We start from the raw sequence: 26,416 nt of genomic DNA, 5'->3' as shown, positions 1-26,416 counted from the left end.
TGCAATAATAAATTGTGTTATATATTAATTAATAAATTATTGCCCCGTCCATCTACTCGTGGTTGATGTTCAGACTTTTAGAGGCGTATTTTATTTCCGAGCGCGCTACACGTTAACATACACAGACACGATGACACATCCGGATCGTAGAATAATAAATTAAACAATATATTTTCACAATTAAATAGATATAAATATTGTCGTTCATCTAGGCATACTACAATATATTACAACGCCGGCGTTCTCATTTCCCGCATAATTAAACATTTTTTCCACTGTTACTTTACATAAACGTTTATCGTTACGTATTATAATATTTAATATAATTAACATCATTTTAATCCGATAAAATATATGGATATAGTAAATAGTTTTAAAATAGAACAGAAATGTTTGTGTAATTACTATAATATAGCATTGGTTTATTTTTTATTTCGTAATACGCATATAGAGGTATAAAATTAAAAATTTCAAAATATTTTCTGAACTTGATTGATTGTTTTTAAATCGACTGAGAAAAGTATAGTTATTTCAACACTCGATTAAGATACCTATTGTTAAATTCATATGAGTTAATTTGAAAATAAACCAACTTGTACCTAAGTTTAAAAAAAAATCAACTTTTTAACTTTTAACTGTTTACCCAACTGCAGTATATTATTAATACGCCCACCTTTGCATACACAGGTAGGTATAGATAACAAATAAATAGACAATAACAGATAAATTATTATTTATATCTGTGCATTATGTGTTGTGCATCATATTACGACAGTGTCGGAACGAAATAAATTAAGCAATATATTTTCGAATATATATCGCATAAGCGATAAGCGCCAAAGGTGCACAAATTACTTATAATTCGCACCAAAATTAATATTTTATATAAGTACCTAGTTATTTAAAAACTGTCATCTTATAAAAAATTATATTTTATTGTAAAAAATTTCAATAATAAATTGTTAAAATAATAATATACAATACATGCATTATATATAAATGTAAATCTAATAAAACGCTTGTGATTTTACAAAAAGAAAAAAATGTGAATAGTAAATTACGATAAACATATGAAAATCACTACAAATTTAATAAATCGGTTAGTTCTAAATTTAACATAATATATTCATCGTCGCAACTGCATGGTACCTATAGGATTTTGGCGCTTTTGTACGATACGATTTTTTGATTTTTTACCTCATTTTGGCGCAATGGCGCTTATGTCTTTCACCGATATTTTCCGGGTGTTCGTCAATCTCGCCGATTTTTCTTGACTACTTGAAATTTATACATTTTTCGCGCCAGTAAAATATGAATATTTTTAGATAATATGTTATTTTAATAAGACGTGTATACGCGTTAGCAATATAATAGTGACTGTCAAAAACCGTAAAAATACTAATCAAACATAATCCGGGTGATTCTTTTATCATTGAACACTCATTATTTCAAAAATTACTAATGTTTTTGAAAATATTTTTTATCCTTATCATTTTTTAAGTTTTTTACTTTTTTGAATGACAACATATAGAGTTTTAATTTCATATTACAAAGCAGAATATTTTTCTAAGTATTTTAATTCATAAAAATCGAATTTAGGGCGAGTATAGTTTATGAGTTATAAGTATTTAAAGTTTAGAATTGGCAGAGTGGAGTGGTACGGGGTTACCCCTCAAAATGTTTGTCCACTGTAACTCATAAACTACTCGTCCTAAATTCGATTTTTATGAATAAAAATACTTAGAAAAATATTCTGCTTTCGAATATGAAATCAAAACTCTATGTTGTCGTTCAAAAAAGTAGAAAACTTAAAAACTTATAAGGATAAAAAAATATTTAAAAATACAATTTTTTAATAAAAACGTTGGTTTTTTTAACAACTTGAAACTATGTAAAATAATATTTTCAAAAACATTAATAATTTTTGAAATAATGAGTGTTCAATGATAAAAGAATCACCCGGTAATATAGCATAGAATAAAAAATCGTAAAATATTAAACACATATTAATATATTGTACGTAGAATAATTCATTAAAAAATTGATTGTAATTTTTCTAAAATTGTAAAACACACATCATTATGTACAATGATTTGTTTGTTAAACATTTTATAAAATATCGACACGACGGATTATCCAAAACGATTATTATTCGTACTTCGGCGCAATCGATACAACACTACCTATTTACCTTTTTGGATCCCAACGTTTTTTTCTTTTCTTACCTGTGATTTCTGGCGCATTCGACATGTACCCACCCATCTTTACGTCCGCGTGTTTCGTTCGTTTGACTCTTCCTCGTCGAATTGGCGCGCGAAACGTGACCGGCGTACACTTCCACAACTGTTTCGTGACACGCGCCGTGGGTACACTAGCTACCAGGGGACCATAAAATGACAACTGCAGTCTCGGTCGTATGCAATTCGCGTGCACTTTTCCCGCGGAGTGTCGACGACATTTTTAAATCGATTCCAAACAATTTTGATTCAACAAAACAATATCGTGCTGTCTAAAGCCTCGTCCAGACCAAAGAAAAATTTGTCGAAAACTATATAGTAGTGTTTCCGACATGTCGACGACAATGTTTCTGATTTCCCGTCACAAGCGGTAACATAAATATTTGTCGACGACAGTGTCAGCAATATATTATGTTCCCGAAAAATTTTTCTTGGTCTGGACCGAGCTTAAATAATGTTTAATCCGGCGTTGCCGAACCATACGTATTATAATATGGGCATTAGACGCGACCACCCTAATACTGTAATATTATAAATTTTTATTGAAAATAAAAACAAATATTTTAAAGTAATTACATTACAAGCTATATAATAATATTATGTAAACATTGATTATCAATGTTAAACAAGATTTGATTTTCTGTTTGATATTGCACATTTTTGCAATATAATTTCCCCCTCTGTTTTATCGGTAAGATCTCTCTCAATGCTAAGCGTTTAAGCGTATAGTAAGCTTAGTAAATCCTTATCTTGGCCCATATACTGGTATATGTATGTAACCAGTTTTTGAATCTACGCACAGTACCGGATCTATACAAATTATGCTGCGACCCGGGGCACAACATAATATTAGCGCCCCTAAAAGTCACCAATAAAAAATGGATGAAGTCCTGAAGTGTGTCAAAATACGGACTATTATTATTATGGGCGATTTATATTTTAAATACGCATACAATTAATCAAGATATTATATACATATAATATTTAATATTTATACAATGTTTGTTTTCAATAAAAAAACAAATAATTCAGAACTTACACCTATATGGCTATATTTAATAATTATTTTTCTTGATTTTTTTGACGCGAATTCGTTAATGATATATTCATAATCTATGGATTTAGCGATTTGGTGCTCAATGGATATAATTGACGGCAGTGGCGTATATAGAAATAATTTTTGGGGTGGGCTATAGTAGATAGAAATTATTAAGTGATCTAGCACCTAGAGGCATATTATTAAATGCACATTTATCTAAGGTACCTAAACGTAAACAAGTTATATTGTATAGACCAATAATATTATTAACCAACCTATAAATAGCATTCATATTAACTGATAAACAATTATTATTGCCAGTCTGGCCGGCTGGGCGTCTGGCAGCATAATATTATCATTTTATTTTCCCACAGATATACATACAGAAAATAAACGTTGATAATAGATAATGTCAAATATTCGTATAATATTATTACTTATTAATTTATAGTACCTACCATGACTAAATTTAGTCATGGTACCTACATAATAAATATGTTGTTATTCTATTTAAAAATTAAGATTGTTATTTCGGGGGGGGGGGGGGCTGCGGCCCACTAGGCCCCCCCCCTATATACGCCACTGATTGACGGGCCATTTAATCTTGTTTGCTATGTAGTTGACCTTAGATAATATGATTTAATTAGTTTCAGTTTACTAAAACTACGTTCACAAGATACATACAGTGGCGTATTTTGGGTGATTTCTCGGGGGGTGTCAACATTTATTGAACCTCAAAAACAAAATTTTTACTATTATTTACTTATGTAAAAAGACATTGAATTAATTTTAAACAAATTAATATGTTAGGAATTGACAAGAAGTTTTACATTTGATAAAAATAGTATACTATAAAATAAGTGACAACACTTATGTCCAATATATTAGGACTTTTTTTTAAATATCGGGGGTGTCAAGACATGGAGGACACCCCCCCCCCCAAATACGCCACTGGCCGATGTTACGGATAATGTCAAAAATATTTGATAAGCTGTGAATAATATGTTAGGATAAGTTTCTCAAAGACCATTTTTAAGAATAAAATTTAAAATTTCATGTGAACGAGCATCATATACAATTGTCAGCAAATTCTCAAAAATCATATTTTTAAAAAGTTATTACGTTACAAATTAATTTAACCGAAAAAATATTGAATTTAAAAAAAAATTATAAAAAATAAACTTCTTGACTTTGATAAATCTTTTTACCATCAAAATTGTTCTTATAATCAGATTCACCAATTTTTTTTATTTTCTACAGTAATAAAAAATAAATAAATAATATTAACTTGAACAAAAGTTATTCCAAAATTCACTTCCATCTGTTACACCTCGAATAGGTATAATTTATTATTATGGTAAATGTTTATTGATATATACATATACATTTTTTTTTTTAATTGTAAGATACAATTTTTACGAAATCAAACCTGAAATTTAAAAGAACATTTTTGTTATAATGAAACAAAATAATAATTTATGAATCAAAATACCAACTATATAGATTTTCTACCAGAAAAAATATTGAAGATGAAGACTAAAGCATTTGTACTGTTCCTAAACTGTAGAATATAAGTTCTGGTTTTAAAATTTTCCAATTTTTTTTTCACATTTTTTATTGTGAAATTTAAACTGTATGTGAATATCTATAATAGTTGTTGTATTAAATCATTGAAAAGTCACTAATGTCAAAGGAATACAATATAATAAATACATTATGATGTTCAATATTTTCAAAATTAGTATTTTTATTTCATTAAGTTTCAACAATAAAATATTCAAGAATTTGTATATAGTTATTATTTAATATTTTTACAATAAGTGTACCGATTAAGTACCAAACTATATTATAACTGAAGCTTTTACATTGTGAAAAATGTTGTGTAATATATTATATAATTTAGTATTAATTTATTTGAACCTAATTCGTTTATATTATAATTTAGCATTTCACTAAATACAACCTTAAGTACAAATAGTTAATAATATAAATGATCGTATTACATATTGGTTTCAAAGAGGATAAGATATCATTTTCATTGTATAGTTACATATTTATAAAAAAAAAAATAATAATAACAATGGCATCATCCTTACGAAACAAAAAGAAATGAATTCTGGTACTATTTATAACTATAACTATCATATGATAAGTTAAGAAAAATAATTTAAAATAAACAGCAATAATAATAATAATAATTATGATAAAATTAATTTAGTGTTAACAGCAATGACAATGGTAAAAATCATTTTGATGGAACAATTCAAAACTAGATGTACACATAACACATAATATTAATAATAATAATAATAATAATAATATTAGGCTTACTTTGGGCTTTATCACTATTATTGTCATAGATACATAACACCCGGGATATATAAATCAATTACATAACACATATATTGTAGATTCTTCATATAAAACTAAAACATAGATATAACTTTTATTTCTTCGTTTTTTTTTCTTTCATACATACATAAATAATATAATTATTGGTATAAAAAATTATAATGGATACATTTATAGCGCTGATTTTATGAAAATACTAAATATAAATGTATTATCATCTAATAAAATTATAACTAAAAAAAAAAAAAAATATTTAACAATGAACAATCAGGATTCAACACTCAACAACAATGACAACAACACTTTAAGACATACAAGACTCGCGCTGTAAAGTGAATAAAATACGCCTAAGGGACACTTATTAGCGTTAGCACCAACGTTTTTTTTTCTTAAAAAAAAAAAAATCAAATCATATAATGCTAAAAATAATGTTTAAAGTACTTCGAGCATTTTTGGTAACAACTTCGACTCATTAGTTGAATACCACTAATTATTTTGCCGAGAATCCATTCGTCATTGATGGTAATTCATCTCTGACAGCTACAGCAGCGACGAGCGCAGCTCCACGACCACTTCCATCTTCGGACAACATCAAGTCAAACTGCAAATTATGAAAAAGTTGTATTGTAAAGTAATAACTTAATCACAACTAAAAGTATCACATCAAATTGTAAAACAATATCTAAAAAAATATCAGCTCATTTCCTATAGTTGACTTAAGAAATTCCTTGTTTCACTACATTTACACTTATTTTTAATATTATAAAAGAATAATTATTGTAAAGCCAAGTGTAACCCACAAAGACTTATTTTAAATAATATGTCTAAAGGCAGGGGTTGGTAAGTTAATTGGAATTCAGAAGATTAAAATAATGAATAAATGAGGTTTAGAGAAAGAAAAATCTTAATATTTAAATATTTGAATATTTTTATAATTGCAATATGAAGAAAAAAAATTGTAGGATGTGTTGACACTCCAGTTTTCGCCTTTAAGCGGTCTAATAATGGCTGACCGTTGACTCAAATCTTAAGATAATATGCAATGACTATATCTAACCCACAAGGCACACACATTTATCAACCATCAAGGAATAGATATTATCAAAACACTATGTACACCATGGTACCTTTTCAAACAACTACCAAGGCTTAACATAGTCTTTTCACTCACTTTGATGTCAGATTTGGTCAGTTGTTTGGTCTTTTCCACCATGAGTTTATGGAAGTATGGATGGAAACGGTAAACGGAACCGTCAACGCCAATTGTGACAGACTTCTCGTCCATTTTGTTGAGAAGTGCAGCCAGACCGGCGGACACCAGATGCGCCGACCGCCTAGACACGCATTCACAAATATATCGTACGTTGGCGCAGTCAACCAACGATGGGTCGTTGATGCCCATCTCGGCCAGAACCTTCAACGTTTCTTTGTAGTTGGCTTTATCGCTGAAACACGAAAATCACAATAATAAGTAGTGCTACACCTTATGTTATAAGAACAATATGAAATAATATTATACAATTGCAATGAGGTACACAATCAGTGTCACATTCAATATTTTACGAGCGATAAGCGAATAATAGTACACATTCATTCATTATTTCTATCCATAAAACCTATAGGCTACAGCTGGCTGAGGACACAAAAAACTCACTTATTTAAGGGGTTTTATATAGGCAAATTTAATAACGTTTCGAGGAAACTCAATATAATATTATTAAACTTTAAGCATTAATTCTAAGTAACTATTTCAAAAGTGGTCCTATGGTAGTACTAACAGTGGTTGTAATAACGATATTGTAATATAGAAAAATGTGGACAAACTTATGAGGATATTATTCACAATTTACAGTATCTGTAGCTTTACTAAATGTTTACCATGTATATAATATAGAGACATACTTTATTTCTGTTGAAACATTTATATTTTTTTGATACCAATATTACCGACGCTCACTAATTTGCATTAAGCAAATAAAAAATTAATCCTTGCAAATTAGTGATAGCAGATAGTCTTTAAGTTATACGAAAAAAAAAAAGAATATAGTCATATTATTAAATTATGTGACGTAAAAGACAAAGATTAAGTTGTTTCTTGTGTAATAGTGTAATGCAAAAATTTAGCAAAGCCACCGCGAATTCTGTCTCAGTAAGTTTGTTTTACGCAAAATGAAAAATGATTTTCATAAACTATGGGAGGTGTAATGTAGTTCTTCTCATTACTTTGCCGAAGACTTTATAATACAATTCGATATAAACATAATATCTATGAGCACAGCTCGTAAAAAAAATACTATAAAAAACTTCTGAAAATTTAAAATTTTCATCACACCACCACCTGCCCCTCACACATATTTAAATGTATTTTATATTAACATTTTTTTTTTAGTAGCATTTCATTATATTATATATAATCCAGCAGGTACTCACCTTTCAATGTCTGATACGTATGACGTGCCAAATGCTCCTTTGGTTTTCATTTGTTCGGACAGTCTTCCCTCGAATAGTTTGTTCTGGTTGGCCAAGTCCACAATAGCTAACCGCACGATCTCGCCCATGTACATGCCACTGATCATTTTCTCGAATCTAGAACACGGGAACCGCACATTTCAGACACCGATTGGTGATAAAAAACGGATACTATCATATCGAGAAAAATATTATATAATTTTGCTTTTGGGGAGCAGCTGTCTCTACCTCTGTTGTCCCGGGTTTAACGAGTCTTCGTCGATTTGCCGATCGTATTTCGTGCGGACGGCGTCCAATTTTCCGTCGTCTCCGAACGCACCCCATTCGGTGTTGACGATCACGTGCGGTTTCGTCTTGTCGCCATCGAAAAGTTCGGCGTTTTCTACCTTTTCCACGTAACACGCGTTGCAGCCCGTTCCTACATAAAAAAAAAGAGATATATGCAGACAACCGGCTTTATATTATATTCTTGCAGTCGTCCGTATAGATATTCGTTTTTGAAACGCAAAACCAGGGCGTGTTAAGGTGGGGGGGGGGCAAAGAGGCATAATGCTTCTGGACGTCACAGCTTGGTAAAATCAAAGGGGGTGGAGGCGCCCCGGGTTTGAAAAACCGCTGTTGGTGACTTACCGACTTATATAAATGCCCCTGGGCGCCAAAAACCTTAACACGGCACTGAGCATAACTGCAGCTGATGTGGTCCACAGCTGTGAACCTATATCCGTCGTACGAATACAACGCATATCGATCACAGGCGAGTTAAGAAAAGCAAAAGCGACAGTGATATTATTATTAATGTTATAATACTATAATGACGATAGTCTGATCACATATTTACATATTATAGGTACGTACGATGCAGAATACCTATTGAACTAGGTAAAAAATGTTAGATAACACAATAAAGGTATACAGCTGTGGCAGCGTTAGGACAATAATAAAAATGTCGAAACTCCCAAAACGCAAAAAAACGGTCTAATTTTAAAGCAAATTTGTATCGCACGATATTTTGTCGATAGTTTGCAAAAATCACAAAAATGTATGTTAACAGTATTAAAAAAAAAAATTTAGCATTTTCTATAAAGCTGTATATTATATTATTATAGTTGCATATGAAAGTGACTGTTAAAATATCAGTCTACAACAAGTAGTAATACATTATCGATACATTGTATTCCAAATTGACATCGGTTTTATCGGATGATGTTTTGTCTCGTCCAAATTGTATGCGACCGACAATAATACCTATATAAAATCTACAATTATATTTTAATCAGGTAATTTCAAATTTAATTCTTGACCGATTACAGCGACCCATAAAGTTATAATTTAATATCTAGGTTAAACAAGAAGTTATTAGATTTTACTGCGATGCCCATCAAATCGATATAGGTTATAGGTACTTAACACATGTATTATATTTTGATGTTCAATGAACCAAGACGAACTTGTTTGAACAATATGACCTATATATAGGTACTTTTATAACGCAAGGTTGTTAATTTTACAAAAAAAGAAATGAAAAGGAAAATCTAAGATAATCTAAATGTATTTATCTAAGTATAATAAGAAAAAAAAAAGAGCCATGCACTTAAAATTAAATTAGGTATAGAATACAGAAGTATAATATCTTATATAGGTAGGCATTGTTAATAATAGAAACTTACATTTTTTAAAGTATTTAAATATTCCTAGTTAATACTTGTGCAAAAAATGATTAAGTGAATGAATAGAAAAGAAATAATAATTATAATACTGTTAGAAGGAAATGAAAAATAAACTTATGTAAAATATTGTGTTTAATACTCAACTGTGTGACTACTGTGACTCAACACTTAAAAATTCACACATACTCATTGAGCTAATAGTATTAACTTTTAACTCCTTTAAATTTCAATATACTCAACATACCAACAATAAGTCCAATTTTGGTGTTCGGGTTCTTCCAAGCGCATGACATGATTGTACCGGTTGTATCGTTCAATATTCCACACACATCAATTTCGACGTCCTAATAAAATTACCATCGAAACAAACCTTCTATTATGTTATGTTCTTTTACAGATAGAGACATATTTTTAATATCTACAAGTATTTATAATATTACTAAACATTTGGTTTTTGGATAACATTATTTCTGTAAAACAGTTTTTATAAAGTATTTGCATATTTATGCAATTTTTTTAGAGTCAAGAAAGTAAAGACTTAGAGTTCACACAATATTATATATTACAATATTGTATTCAAGGAAAAGTTGAGCAAATATAGAAAAGCCAATAGAGGAACAACTGTAGTTTTAAAAAAACAGCATTAAATAGGTATATACTGTAGCTATGGGCATGTTCAGATCTTGATTGCAGGTGGTGCATAAGTTACATATCTATGTAATTGAATGTGAAACTTGTTAGACCAGGTAGGGATAACGAGTATGACGCCCAAATTTTGAAAAAGTAATAAGTATTAACATTACTGTAAATAATAATTTTAGAAAAAAGAAAAATGATTAATATCTAAATGGAATAGTAATTTTGTTGATAACACATTTATGCATTTTTAGTCAAATTTTGAAGATCATGTCTTTGCATGATAGACAAGTTCATGATTGTAGGTACATCAGAAAGCATTCTTAGAGATTTAAAAATAATACAATTAATTTATCAATTATCATACATGAACATACACAAAAATTATAAGGGACAATCATCAGCAAATTAAGCAAAATTATATGATAAATAGCAGATATGCTTATAAAGTTCATATTTATAAAATACCAGTAGATTTATATAACTCATGTTTCAAATGGACAATCACAAACAGTTTTTGTACAATTACAATAAATATTTCATGCTGATTTCGTAGGTATAGAATATTTGTTTGGACAATTTGACATAACAGTACAATATAAAATATATACAAGTTATGTATTTACGACCAGAAAGCATTCATCAGACTTAAATAAACGTTGAATCACGTTACCCAATGCAAACAGCTGGCATTATATATTTTGGAAATTTTGGCTTAACCAAACTTACCAACGATCAAACCTACAAAACAGTTATTTGAAAAACGTGTTTTGTGAGCACAACTCATTAGGGTTCCGGTTGCATCATTCAATACAGCCGTTAAACGTAGATTCAGGCCCTACATTAACATTTTAATATCTTACATCTGTTGATACTTATTAACACGAATTATGAAAATTCAAATCATAACGGATATATTAAGTATTAGGTGTAGGTATTATATAAAAATAATAACTGATTTTGGTAATTTTATTATTTACCTTTCTCCTCTTGATAGCTTCCTTGAGAAGTCTGACAACGTCTTCATCAACTACTCCAGAGCAGTTAAATCCTTTAGTCCAACTATTTAAATATCCTTTGGTAAGTCCAACTTGTCTTAGTGGAAAACTAAAAGTGAAGCCCAATGGTAATGCCTTTTTGCTGTCCAAGTTGTGTTTCTTTATAAATTCTGCCAGACATTTAGCAATATGATCGAATAACTATATAACATAAAAAAAATACATAAGTATAGAAGCTATTGATTAATAACAAGATTATATTTAATTACTTCAGTGCCTTTGCCAGTTTGGATGTGAGCAGGAACTTTGAAGATTTCAGAGTCCATATGGAAGTAGTTATTCTCTCCCAATTCAATCAATAGCACACGGAAATTGGTGCCACCCAAGTCCAGAGCCAAGAATTTTCCTCTTTCTGAATGAAAAAAAATTCATAAAATATCATCTGTAACCTTAACAATCAGAAGCTTAATTACCTGTGCCATTAGGCAAATCTTGTACATAAGTGACATAACACTTGACAATAGAAGATGGATTGGTATCTTTGGCCAAACCATTCCTGATGGCTACATCCATATCATTCATCAAGGTGGTCAGTTGTTCATTGGACAAAAGAAGTGGTTTGCAATCTTCCTTGATCTAAGAAATAAAAACACAATATTGTCAGTCCATTTTGGTCAAAGTCAAAATGAGCAGGTAAAATATATCTTAAAAAAGACAATGAAAATAGTTAATAAAGAAGGTATTCATAACGATAGACCTAATGTTTAAAATGTACATACACAAGGAAAACTAGAAAAATGTCCCGATAATACTACATCATAATTATCATAATAATATGTACCTATACGGCTAGACATAATAACTATGAGTATAATTATTATAATATATGATATTGTCCTACTCTAATAAAATAATATTAGGTATTTTATCATTTGTACAATGAGTCAATGATAGCACACCGTGTGATACATCTGCACGCGTAATGATAACAAATGAGTTATTAATACTAATTAGAAATGATTTATTTTTAGTGTCAACACAACAAAAAAAGAGATAAGTAGGTGCAATAAAAAATAAGTTTTTAGTATTCACATATCGTTAGACGGCGAAATATAATATTATTGATATAAAGCTTTTTGTGTACACTGAATACACATCGCACAATAATATTTAACAATCGGAGGGCATACGTTTTATAATAATATGTCATTGTTCAAATTCAGAGTAAAAGTATTCCGTATAGACGCGAATGAAAACATTCAAAACGTCGGTAAATCGTTAACAACCGTCAATAAAATAACGAACAATAAAAGCATTTCGCAGTAAAAATTGTCGTAAAAGTCACCTACAAAATACTATTATTATTATATTGGCGCGAAACTCGTAAAACCTGCTGTTTTTTCTACACTACTACTACCTTATAGTGTGTACTAATTGTAATATAATTATTGTTTTATGCTTCACCTCAAGTTAAATTAGTTCTAAGCCTTGGTGACAAGGAAGGGGGGGGTAAGATATTCCGGCATAATATTGCCCAGTGGCGCCGAACACTATGTTAAGGTCGGGCCATGGCCCGACATATTTTGAAAATTTAAGATAGGGCCGCTTCATATTGATCATTTTCTTCAACACGGTATGCCATTTTTTCCGATATTAAGATGTTGGGCCTCTTGAAATATTTTTCGCCCAACTAGGTTTTTAGGACTTCGACGCCACTGATATTGCCTATCGTGAATATTGCGACCACGCGATAACAGTATTATGATCGATTTAGTTTCTCGGGGATAAACGATCGACCGGTGAACAGAGTGTGATGGCGACGGACAGGAACGGTCAGCCAAAGGGTCGTACCTAATAGGTATTTCGATGAGAAAATAAATCGAAAGCTAAGAGATGGAATTTCGTTGAGAAAACCCTTTCCCCCCGAAAATGTGTAGGTACATACTATTGCATTTTACTGTTATGATATATATGTGTACGACGCAAAAAAAATAAATAAACAGCGACGGCACAATAATCAAGATTTTCAAGAAGAATTCGACACTTATCGTTTGTAGGTACCTAAACTTAAACGTGTCACTTCTTGGACTCTCAAAATTAAATCGATACGTATCGGATACACTCCAATAATTTCGAATATTATTTTGCAGTTTACCGTCGTCGCTGGTAATTCATGTGTGGGAGCCGCCAAAAAACGGGCGTCACGCGTAAAACACCCCGCTAACCCTCCCCACGAGGGCATCCCGTCCGAATCGTAGGCGAAGGGGCGATCACAGGCGGCGGAGGCGATGATACGCGCGGCCGATCAGTTGGGTAGATTTCGGCGGTCCCCCCCCCCACTCACCCACCAACCAACCCACCCACCCACAATCCCACCATATGACCATCCATCAAAACTTGAGCGCCTCGATGGGCTGAGAGGAGGACTTACGGTCACGCGGACGGCGGACGAAGAAGAAGTGGCTCCGGTGAACAGGCCGTAGAGGGCGCGCAGGATCGGGTGGACAACGATGCACATGGCGGCGGCGTTGAATCGACGAAAAAATGTAATAAAATTATAAAAAATAAAGTGCCTAAATTTTAAATCAACGCGGTTCTCTAGTCAATGTAATTATCGTAGAGAAATGACGAAAACGCGTCGGCGACAATTATAATCACACGCGCGGCGTCAAACTCGACACGATTGAGTAGGAGGAAGATAGAGCGAAAACACACAACAAAAAAAAAAACACACACACACGACGGCGCGAAAAAAAATTCGACTTTGACGGCGAAACGGACGCGAAACTGCTGGCACGAGAGGGTTAGACTGCCGAGTGCCGACTGTCGGGCCGCCGACAGAGACCGAGTGTGGTTTTCACATTTTCAACGCGCTGGCGCACTCGTCACGCGAGTACACGACGACGACGACGCGCGTGTGAGTGCACACCCCGCCGCCGCCAGTCCGGTCGCACGGACGCGCATGCGCGACACACGCACACACACACGCGACCATTCATCCGCGCGCCAAACAGGTCACCGGCGGCGCTCGCGACCGCTATCGACCGAAAGTTGCCCTCGCCCCGCCGATTATTGTTATTATTACGTCACTCCCGTAATAAGAAATCGGTCACATTTTTTTCCCCGCACCGCCATCACTATTACTACTACTACTACTACTACAACTACTACTTCTACTACCTATAATTTTTTTATTTTTTTATAACTATCTCTACTTAAGAGTCTATACTACCACGCGACGCCGATCATCGTACGATTCATCCGAATTTTGAAGGTTACGCGAGCCCGTGTCGCCGCCGCGGGGGGTTTCGTCAGACGTTATCATTTAGCGAGATAGTCGATGATAGATGGGGTTCGTGGTTCTACAACAAGATGGCCCATGACAAATGGTTCATTTAGTCTAGAATATTATTATTATGTAAATATAATATAATATTGTTAAACGGTTAACGATGTTTTTTTAATAGCCTTCACGGTCGAGTTTCCGAAATTCGGGGTTGTTGAGCGAACGTTCGAGCCATTTTCGGGGATACCGACTATACCGTGTCCCCACTTTCATCCCGGATTTTGAGTGTATAATATTTTATTCGAATACGAGTTAATCGTTTGAATAGGTACTGATTGGTATACACGAGCTATTTTTGCGCACACGACGATTACATGTCCGGCCGTTCGTTTTCATATAGAATGATATGAAGTAATATACATACTCGATACGATTTTAAAACGTCGCGATTATACACGAAACGCATGCGAGTGTGCAAGTACTTTTGACTATACATTCAACTCGAAAATCGTTGGGCAATGTCGACCGCGACTGAATGCGACCACCTGGTGGAATGGTTTTAAGTGGATTGACGTGTCTATTTTAAATTCAGTAAACAAAATCGCAGTTAAACTGTTAACGTACGACATTTGACAAAATGACAAAACACGATTTCCGAATGAATTTAACTAATAAATAAATCAAATTGTTTTTAAGCTTTATTAAGTTAAATATACCGTATTGTATATAATATAATATACGAATACGATGGATATAATAATTAATCACTACACTTAATTTCTGTTTATAGCTAAAACGCATATCATTGAGAAGTATTTAGTATGTACCTACATAAAATAAAAAAGATGTATAATAATTGCTGAGTATACGTCAATAAACTTGTATCACTATTAGTAGTTAGTGAAATTAAAGTGCGACAGACGTATGTTTAATATTTACTTTTATATTTTAGACTAGTTTGAGTCATTTTTATAATCAAGGAAATATTAATTTCTTTGTGTATTTGATATATTATTATAGAAGTAAAATTATAAAACTAAAATTTATAAATCACTAAAACCAACGAATAAAAATCTTAACTTATTTTGCGAAAACCAAGAAGTTTTTAATTGCTATAATTATCATGATATTATTAATGATTAATGAGTAATGACTAATTCAAAACTAATGTGCAAAATCACAAAAAAATTTTAATTTTATAACTTTTTGAACGCTTAAGCTAGTATCTCAAAATTAATCATAATAGAAAAAAAAATAGAAAGTACATTATTTAATATGCCTACGCATTATCGTAAATATTACTTTATAACATGTGACCTATAAATAATAATGTATTATCGTCTAAACGTCAGTTATTAATATATATATATATATATATGTCAGGTATTATCGTTAAATTATTCAATAAATCGACAAGCCTGAGTTATCGTTATGGTTTTCTAATTTTATTACTTATGAATGAGTCCAATGGTTAGATTGGAATCTATAATTTATAATCTTTTTAATTTCATATTGTTTTTTCCATATAGGTATAACATTTCACAAAATATATTTGAACAAAAAGCAGAGGTCATACGATAGAATTACCTACTCAGAATGTCATTATATCGATTATATAATCAAATAATTCTCGTGAACATTTTCATACCATGTATCACAAATAATAATTATTATTATTAAATATCAAAGGATATATAAGCACAATACCGTCAATACCCAATTGTGTTACCAATTTGAAGTTTTTAATTATTTTGATAATAATACAGATGTGATCAAATAAAATCTATATAGGTTGGTAAAAGACATAAAACTAATTAATATGTTGTATTTGTATAAGTATACTGTATGCCGGTTAAGTTTTTAAAATAAGTATTATTTCAATAATTATTATTATTAACTGCAATTGCGGAAAAATTTGTAAAGTCTATAATATTATCATTCGAAAAGTAGGTATTCGTCTAATGCCTACAACTAAAAAGCTGCTTTGAACTTTTTTGTATAAAATGTTGTCTACTGCAGCTACGCAGCGTTTACCGATTTGAATTACTATATTAATCTGAGTCGTCATCGACTTCAATTGTTCGGTGAAAATTTGTTGCTTGTACACGGCTCATCGTCGAGAAATATCTCTTTTTTTCGAGTACCTATACTTACCTCGGACATACTTTCGAGTAACTATTATAAAGATCACCAAAAAACTGATTGCTGTTTTTTGTTATCCTCGGGACACGACGAGCTGCATATTGGTAACGGCAACGACGTTAACCTTGGAACGTATTTCTAACTACGTACATGTCTACGTAGGTAATATATTATGATGTATATAGCTATTTACCTACTCACCACACTTTCTTACAGAGTTCACGGGCGAAATACCGACTATAGATAATAATGTGTTCGGCTTAAGAGCGTGTGTTATAATAATGCTAGGATTACACGTATCTCGGTGAGCATAATAATACCTATTGTGTCAATATTTGAATGTGAAAAAGAATTTATGTGAATTCGTCCCGCAAGACATTCCTCTGATCTCGGTCGGAAAAAATTATTTACGACGCACTACCTATTATAATGTTGTGTTATTATTATATATATTATGGACCGTCACCGTCGTCTGCGGTGGCGTCGGTCGTTTCTCTCGCTGCCAAACTATTTTACCACCGTATAAGCACCTACCCTGTGCATTGTCCTGCGATGTTTGAATGAATGCGTCGAATAACTGCGCATCACATTCGAAACGATAAACGCCAATATTGTAGTATCGCATATACGATATCGATTATTTTTCGATCGTTTCGAACGACGTCGACGCCGGCGCGATGATGACAGACATCAAAACGAAATGACGAACGAGCAGTGTAAGTATATAGTAGTTGTAATAATGGCATGCCAACAGCAAAAGCAGCTGCAGCAGGAGACGTATCGGCGAGAAAACGATAATTCGCCGCGAAATATTATATTTGTACCGGTGCCACGACGTCGACGATCGAGGGAGATTCATCACCATCATAAAATATAATGTGCTCAGTGTGACCGTGTTTCGCGGAATAATAAACCCCGTCGAGTCCCAGAGGCGCCCTCCGAATATTATGTGGAGTTAACCCACCATAGCCAGTGGCGTGCTCATGAGGGGGGGAGGGAGATTAGGGGTTATATACTTATATCCCCCACCCACTGTATTTTTTTACAGAAAGCAACTTATTAGTTATAAGAGCAGCTTTTAAGTCATTATATATACTTAATACTTTTTACTATATAATAGTTGTATATTGGCAAAAAATTATTGTAAAATGTATTATTGTTTATTAAATCTCCCCCCCCCCACCATTGAAAATGTCTGGGAACGCCGCCGATAAAAAGCGGGATATCTAGCAAATAAGGCGGATCGTCCGAAAAACCGACGGCGTGATAATAATTATATAATATATCACGTCTTAAATCTCTATTATTAATCCTCCGCCTGGAATTCGTAAAAACCTCAAACTTCTATGATATGCAAGAGCACGATGGAATCTCATCATACCATTAGGTATAGTATTGTATAATGTCCCGACAGTCGTACCATATAATGGTAACCTAACCTGGTCATACCAGCTGGGGCATCGCGTGCAGTGCGCGCAGGAATGCGGCCGATATGTGTCTTTCCATTATTATGTCTCGGCGGCCCTCCACCGGACGGCGCTGGTTTTTTTCGCCGTTCCACCGATTGTGAAAAGTGTACGGGCATAGGTAGGCACTATATATGCTAATATAATACGATATTCGCGTAATCGATCGCAGAAAGAAAAAAATAAAATCGGAAGAAAAAAATCGGCTGCCGAGGGCAACGCGAGAACGTCCTTGGTTCACATCACCGCCGTCGACCGGTTGCGATATATTATATAAATATTATTATTGTAATAATGCACACCCGCGCCTATACACGAGTGGTGTAAAACGTGTTAATATAATAAAAATATCTGCGTCGTAGAACTTATAATGTGTAAAATATTATAATGTATGCCACACGTCGAATTTTCAGCAGGTATACATAATACAATATAATATAGCTGAAAAGGGAAACGTATATTTATACTTTATATATTTTATTTTGCGTGGTACACTGCTACAGGTAGGTTACTATAATACGAAACAAGTGCGCAGTTTTTTTTTTTTTACGTCCTCGCGATCGCCGCAGACGAAGGTGCAAATAAAATAATTTTTAAGAGCATTTCAAGGTCTCTGAGCAGTTCAGCCCTATATTATGATACAATATTATATTATATACGCGCGAAGGAAAAATCTAATTTGTCTTTAGGAACCACTTATCGCCTTATTCTCAGTAAACGTCAATTATAATGTATATAATATTATATTTATTTATTGCTATCGTAACGTCAGTGTCAATTGGTTGCCAATTGTGTAAACACCATTATTAATCGGAGAGTAGATTATTATTGATTTTCTACACCGCACCACTGTGTGTTTACGTTTCTATTTATTTATTATTTTGACATTAATATGATCGAGATTACTCTTTCCAGCAATCGAAACAAATGTGTGTTGTATATGATCGAATTTTGACAGTTCGTGCGAAATAAAAATGTAACTAATCTCGTATCGTCATCGTTATTTATTGAATGTATAATATTATGAATGCATCAAATCGAACATAACGGACATTATTGTTGCAGGTCTATCACAAATAATCGCCGTGTATACACCGCAGCGATGTTTTCATATTATATCATCATAATGTTACAATTATTAATTTATTTAACAATTATTGCGCTTGTTTTAAGCTAAATTGCATCATACTATATTTTTTTATGTCTTCTATTGATTTAGTTACTTTATAAAATAATCTAACTTAAAAACTTATTCATTGAAATACATGGTTATACAGGCATAATATTTGTGTAACATATAACTACCCATATAAGAATGATCTTCAACTTTCACATTTCAATAGACTGGTTGTGATTTTTAAAATGAATAATTAGTTTATGTCAATTCATATTCATACTAGTGTTTATATAATATCCTGTAGGAGCTCAATACGAGAATTTTAAATGATTAAGTTATTATTGAAGTTTACATCGCTTAAACCCCTTTAAAAATAATACTTTTTATAAAATAGAACACTCTGTATTCCGTTCATTAATGTATAATTTGCATAACATGTTACACAACTAATTTTATTTTAATTATAAAACAAAACTCATCATCAATATATCATTAGAATTTTTATAAAACATACCTTTAAGTTTATTATATAATAATATTCGTTATCTTACGTGCACAATATTTAATTAGAGTGAGACGTCAGGTAAGAGTCGTACCGTAAGACTGAACCTCTCCGAATAGATGACGTTTTTCTGGTTATAAATTATAAATTTTTTTTATAAACTGAACCCCATGCGGAAAATGGACAAAATTTCAGCGGCCGAGAATTGTGTTCTGCAGAGGTTTCACTGCTGTGTGTTAATGAATGATAAAAATGTCGAAATTTAACTGTTTGGCGCTCAGATTCGTTATAAAAGTAGGTAGCAGTGCTGTACCCTGCAGGATATGGTTTCGAGGGTGGGGAGGGGGCTTAAACATTCATACTTTATACTCTATAGCAGCGTTTCCCAAAGTGTGGGTCTCAAGGGTTCCGTCAGATGTATATGATATTTTTTGTAGTACTGTTTTTTTTTAGAAAAAATGTGGTTGAGTTGGAAGTAAAGACACATTAGAGTTCCTCAAAACACAAACTATTTCCTAAGGGTTCCGCGATTCTAAAAGTTTGGGAACCGTTGCTCTATAGGAAAATAGGAAATAATTTTAAAACACATAATTATATACACATGTATACATACATACTATTTAATATATTATGCATTTAACATATTAATGTAAACTGTCACGATTTTAAATCTAAGCTCACCCGTCAACATTATTACTATGATATGAACCCATTACGCATTAATAAAAAAAAATATCTCACCCGAGATTTAGGGCTAAAGCCCAAAATCCCACCCCCTGGATACGGAACTGGTAAATAGGTAAAATATATTTTAATATAATGGGATAAATGGAACCACGCATAAATAGCGAATTTAGGCATTTAGCTTAACGCATAATATGGTGAACGTTTTCAAATAAATATAACTTTTTTCATAACAATAATCGCATCAACATAATATTAGGTATTTCGAATAAAATTTCGATAAAATACTGTCGGATTAAATATTTTCGGTTAAAATATAGCCCCTCAATATTTAAACGATTTCGGAGACACATACCTCCTATATCTACTGAAAAACGATATCGTCCATAAAAAATTAAAATAAATAAATAATGATTGTAAATAATTAAATTCTGGTTTTGAGTGAAACGGGTGAAATAAAATAAAAATATAATGTGTACACACACATCACTACCTATACACACTCGTTCATACATACGAGTATAATGTATTGTAGTTTCTGAAAATCGGCAGGGGCACAGAGGTCAGACGGGGCGCCGGCGGAGTGACTATACGTATACCTATACTATTCGACAATCGATATTCAAAATGCACACATATTTTATGATGTATCATGATTTATGACATTTTATAAACTATTGAATTATAGTAGGTATTATGTACGTTATTTGGACGCGGGTGCGAATACGCAGCAGGCCAACGGCGAAAACGAAGAAAACTGACCCGGTCGCGTGACGTACTAAAGGTCGTTGCAAAGTCACATGGCCCGCCGAGAAACCGATTTGCGCGCGGCTAGCGGCGAAGATGGATTCACGTTGCAGTCTCTAAATAATTGGTATAGTATAATATAATGTATAATAGTGCACATGGATAAAACAATTTTTTTGACCTCTCACTCGTCATACTTGTCCGTTCGGACGACGATAAAAAAATAATATACACATACACATTAATAATAATAATAATAATAATAACAATTCACCAATTATGCAACCTTGGAGGAAAAATAATAAAAACTATACCAAGAAAGTACCACGGAAGTACCTTGACCGGTGCAGTCGATCCGATGCACAGATCATGCTGCCGCGGCGGTCCACGACGAGTGGGGTTAAATCATAAATTAAGTTCTGGCGCTAAATCCGCCCAACCATTTTATAATAATAACAATAATTATTATACTATGGGTATATTATGTACAACACGCGTCGAATCGCATGCAATGAAAACAACATTAAACCGCGACGGAATGAGAGTCAGACGGAATAATATGATAATAGGTACTTAACTTTAATCCAAAGGCAATTATTCTCGCCTCTCGGCGAAGTCGAAACCGTTGAAAGTATAGGTACGATTCTTTAACGCCTATCGTATATAAAACGATGGAATCGATTATGTGTTATAATTAAATTAGTAAGATTACTTTTATAAAATACTATATTTAGTATAGGTATTCACTTAACGTTGGGAATGAGATTATGTTATAATCTATTATGATTTCAATAATATTGTTGTACTTATATTTATTTGTATATACATATAATAATATCATCATCAGCCCACTATACTTACTAGAACGAAACCGTTTTAGAATAATATGGTAAAGTCTACCTTCTTTTCTACATATTATAATATGAATTAGTTTGTTCCGCGGAGGGTTGTTTACAATATTGTGCACCGAATAGGTTTAGATTAAAAGAGCTCCCCCCAGAAGTCAGAGAATACAAAATTTTTCGGTTCGTCGTCGATTTTTACTAATTTTCTAATTGATAGATTTTACATATAACAATAGTACAAATTGCTAATACTGTGATTGTATAAAAGCTGACGGACTTTACGATTTTGTATGCAATTTTAAAAAATTATATACTATATCCATTCTTTAACAGCATAATATCGTATCACTTATCCGTAATATTATTACAATTTTACATATTATATTAATTTATTTTTATCTCCAATCTTATAAAAATAACATACCGAATAACTAAAATCAAAAACATATTCTATATTTAATTGTTTGAAAATGCCTATTTCGTATTCTTATTGGACAGGTGTCCAAATCACTGGTAATCAATGGTAAAATCATAAAAACGCATAATAATAATATCATAATTTATTCGTAAAATATATTCATTGAAATTTTAATGCTCCAACTAACATTAAAAGTTTAAACATACCTGTAACCACTACATTATTAATAATTGATACGTGTACATTATACATTTATATACACATTAATTTATGGTAAAAAAAAAAAAAATTAATTGTTACTATAGCGTAACAGTAACTGGTATACATCAACAGTTAACATTAATTATTATACTCGTTATATTATAATATAGGTAATAGGTGTATTATATTATTTGTAATAATGATTATGGAATTCATCAAAACGAGTGGTGTACCTACTGCTAATTCGGGAGGACGCCGAGATTCGAGAAAAACGATATAATTTATGCTGCACACGGCGACTGTAAACGTATAATATGAAAACGGCAATAGGTACATCATAATTTATAATAAGAATAATATTATGTTAATGGCGTGTGTGGGACAATTATTCACAAATAACGTGCACTGTCGTTTATACCGACTGTCTATTATTATTATTTTATGAATTTATTGTAAAAAGTCGTCGCACGTCGTGCAGTTGCCCGCGATCGGAATAAATAATAATATCGCTATGATGCGAATCAAATAATAATTCGAGTTATCCTTTATATAGGTATACATATAATGTGCAGTTCGTCCAGTTAAAATTATGTTGCACCGAACAAGTTACCTGTCCATTTCTAGGAGATGTGTGTGTGTGTGTGTGTGTGTGTGTGTGTGTGTTTGTTCAACTCCTGCTGGCAAACCGTCGTCGGAGTGAATTATTATTATTAAAATATTTACCGTCGACGATTTCTGGTCAGCCGAGTAAAAGTCGTGTGTTCGATCGAATGTCGGACCGCGAATGTGTACCAATAATATTATTAATATTCTGCAGCCGCGTTATATTACCGCCGCCCCGTTATACCATTAATTATTATTATTAATATTGTGCAGCGTTATCAAACCGAAGTGCACTTTACCTACGTCCTGCAGCATATTATAATATTATATCGTCTAAATTATATTGCGGTCTGCTTGTACGGTTTCTTCGCAAATCGCGGTCGCGTGTTATAATACAATATAGTTATATAATATTAATTAATTGTGTGCCTATTATAATTGTAATAAAATACGTGCGCGAATATTCCACGATCGTCGGGACGAATAAGTGATATGCGATTTACAATTTTATTACAATTTATTTTGTTTCGTGTAATACGCGAAAAATCGAACGCAGGTGAAAATATTCGTGAACAGTCGGTGATTACTAATAATTGTGAACTCGATCGAAAAATAATCAGACGGTGTGTTTGCGAGGGATTTAGTGATGAAAAACGAAAATTTGCTTACCTCGTTGGTGACCATTTCCGTGTCGAATTCGAAACCTTCGGAAAGATTGAGTTCGCTGAACGCGGGGCGCAGTTGGCCCATCATTTCCGGCTTGGTCCTCATGTTTGGCGGCGGAAGTTGTCTTGCCGACCTGTCGCAGGTATAACAATATGAACGATAGGTATGTGCGGTGGTGGCCGACGCGGCTTTCCGTGAGTCGTCGGTGTACGATCGAGCACTCGAAAGTGTTTTCCGGATAATATTATGAAATTATAATAGTTTTTCGTTCACCTCCGTCGTCGGTGCAGGTGGCAGCGGCACTGATGAACGAACGTATATTATATTAATATATCACGAGCACAACAAACTGACACGGATAGCGAACCGGCCGGGACGCCATCTTATATAACGCCGAAACGGGTCTCTCCTTCTCCTGTTTTCTCGTCCCGGGCTGATACTACTGTATTATAATCGTCGACACACTGTAATGATAATTTATGCATAATAGTAATATTATGTGCTTGCCGTGCGGCGGGCGGGGGATCGCACTGTAATTATGAATTTACGATATCATACCAATAACGGTCGGGTGGTGGAGGTGTTGGTGGAGGTGGTGGCGAGACGGTGTGAAGTGGCGTTCACTGGTCGGGGGGACGGGGTGGGGTGACTGTAGAACGATTTTACTACGTATTTGGTTATGATTTATATACATATACAACACGCGCTGATTAAACAATAAACAATTTACCGTATAGTAAATAGTATAATATACATATAGTACAACCGGCGGTGGAGTGTCGATTGTCGTAGTATTGTTTTATTTTTTTATTATTTCCTCGTTTGCGGGAGATAATAATAATCGACCAATGGCGGTCGGGCAACGGCGCCCGCCGTGATTCAATGAACACAATAACAATACGGGAGGCGCGCGCGTTCGCTCGTTATCTCGGAACGGACTGATAACGTCACCGACACCACAGGTCGACAGGTATCAGTCGAGTCTTTCGACCTTTGTACACTTACGGCTCAACAGTTGTCGGCGTTTCGTGCTGGGTCGTTGAGGTCTCACGGAGAATTTCTGAAAAACTTTTGTAATTTTACGAGTTTTCTCAATAATAGGCTATTGTAAGTAGCTAAATATAGTTACTACAACGTTCCATATTATACTCGACGAAACATTTTTCGCCGCAGAAAATTTGGAAAAATCTAATAAAAGTCATCGTAAAACGGTCTTATATATTGAAAATGCGCGGTTTTCTACGGTTATGCAGGATTACCGAATATTTTATAAATGTCGCAGAAATAGTATACCGACATTAGTCTTCGCAGTGGTATAGAATTTCCAATCTACCAAAGTGTTATGCATACGATAAAACTCGTTGGAGCTATGCAATTTTCCTAAAAATATTTTATTCGAAAAAACAGTAAGCCGCAGTACTACGTTTAGTAAATTGAATACTCAGTATTTCCATGTCCATCTGGCTTATATAGAATCTAATGAAATTCCGTCTTTGGCTCTGCTGCAGTGTACACTGTACATAATAATATACTTTATATACTGCAATATTCCGAACACTTAAATTTTTACGAGACATTCACATAAACTTCGTCGCCACCGAATTTCCGGTTTTATTCCTTTTTTTTTTTTTATTGTTGTTTTTATATCGGCTATTCGCGCACCCTTATAAACCACATTATTTCGTGTGTACATATAACTTTTTCGACTTGTCGATATTATATATATATATGTCTTGGTCGTTCGTTTTTTTATTTGGTTTCGATATGTACTGACTGCTCAGAAAACTTTCCAGTTAGACGACAATTATTAGATTTTAAATGAACAGTAATATTTTAGTTGTCACGTCATGTACAAACGGGCAACGGTTAGGTTAGGACAACCTAACCAACGAGTCACCGTATATTATAAAATAATTTATGGGAATTGACACGATTAATATTCTTAATTCACGTTTATAAGGTTTACTATTATCCTCGTAAATCTATATAGTATCACGTGTAAGGACGTGAAGTATATTTACTTATTAGTTTTATGGTTATATTGATATCATTAAAACATATATGTGTGTGGCTTGTCTCGTGTCAAATTGGTGATAATCATTATTATAGAACGGACTTCAATACCATTAAAAATAACAAAAATGTCCTAAAAAAATACTATTAAACGCCTTAAAAAATTCACTAAATAATACCCTAAAAACTTTGAATATGTTTTTAAATTTAATAAAAACACAATTTTTTAACTTAAAACTAATTAAAACTTATTTCTTGATTAAGAAATTGACATAAACTATTTATCTTTATTCAATTATTCAATGTTATACCTACAGAATACATAAAC

General features: G+C 32.8%; 1 protein-coding gene across 4 annotated transcripts; it reads right to left on the bottom strand.

The window, feature by feature from the left end:
- Positions 1-5,003: 5,003 nt before the first annotated feature.
- LOC107161915 (hexokinase-2-like) lies at positions 5,004-24,452 on the bottom strand. Of its 4 annotated transcripts, none has more exons than XM_015508531.2 (9): positions 24,079-24,452; positions 11,872-12,034; positions 11,668-11,810; positions 11,381-11,599; positions 11,130-11,238; positions 8,326-8,515; positions 8,059-8,214; positions 6,800-7,073; positions 5,004-6,229 (listed from the first exon to the last, which is right to left on the bottom strand). In XM_015508531.2, the coding sequence occupies exons 1-9, from the start codon at positions 24,178-24,180 to the stop codon at positions 6,119-6,121; spliced, it is 1,467 nt and encodes a 488-aa protein (XP_015364017.1). In that variant the 5' UTR covers positions 24,181-24,452; the 3' UTR covers positions 5,004-6,118. The 4 variants fall into 4 exon arrangements, with proteins under 4 accessions (XP_015364017.1, XP_015364019.1, XP_015364020.1 ...); XM_015508533.2 differs by lacking the exon at positions 11,130-11,238 and adding an exon at positions 10,009-10,108 and having other exon boundaries at positions 24,079-24,450; XM_015508534.2 differs by lacking the exon at positions 24,079-24,452 and adding an exon at positions 13,830-14,220.
- Positions 24,453-26,416: the final 1,964 nt, after the last annotated feature.

Source organism: Diuraphis noxia, unplaced genomic scaffold, assembly GCF_037042655.1.
Source record: "Diuraphis noxia isolate RWA-SAM2 unplaced genomic scaffold, SU_Dnox_SAM2 contig0005, whole genome shotgun sequence".
NCBI classification, from domain to species: Eukaryota; Metazoa; Arthropoda; class Insecta; order Hemiptera; family Aphididae; genus Diuraphis; species Diuraphis noxia.
The sequence above is the reverse complement of the archived record's forward strand: the minus strand, read 5'-3'. Positions and strand labels throughout refer to the sequence as shown.

Bases quoted from the DNA above. Each gene is read 5' to 3' on its own strand.
- LOC107161915 (XM_015508531.2), bottom strand. From the start codon at position 24,180: ATGAGGACCAAGCCGGAAATGATGGGCCAACTGCGCCCCGCGTTCAGC. The intron at 12,035-24,078 runs GTAAGCAAATTT...TTTATTTCTTAG, and splicing joins CGGAAATGGTCACCAACGAG to ATCAAGGAAGATTGCAAACC. The intron at 11,239-11,380 runs GTAAATAATAAA...ATGTTAATGTAG, and splicing joins AAGCTATCAAGAGGAGAAAG to GGCCTGAATCTACGTTTAAC.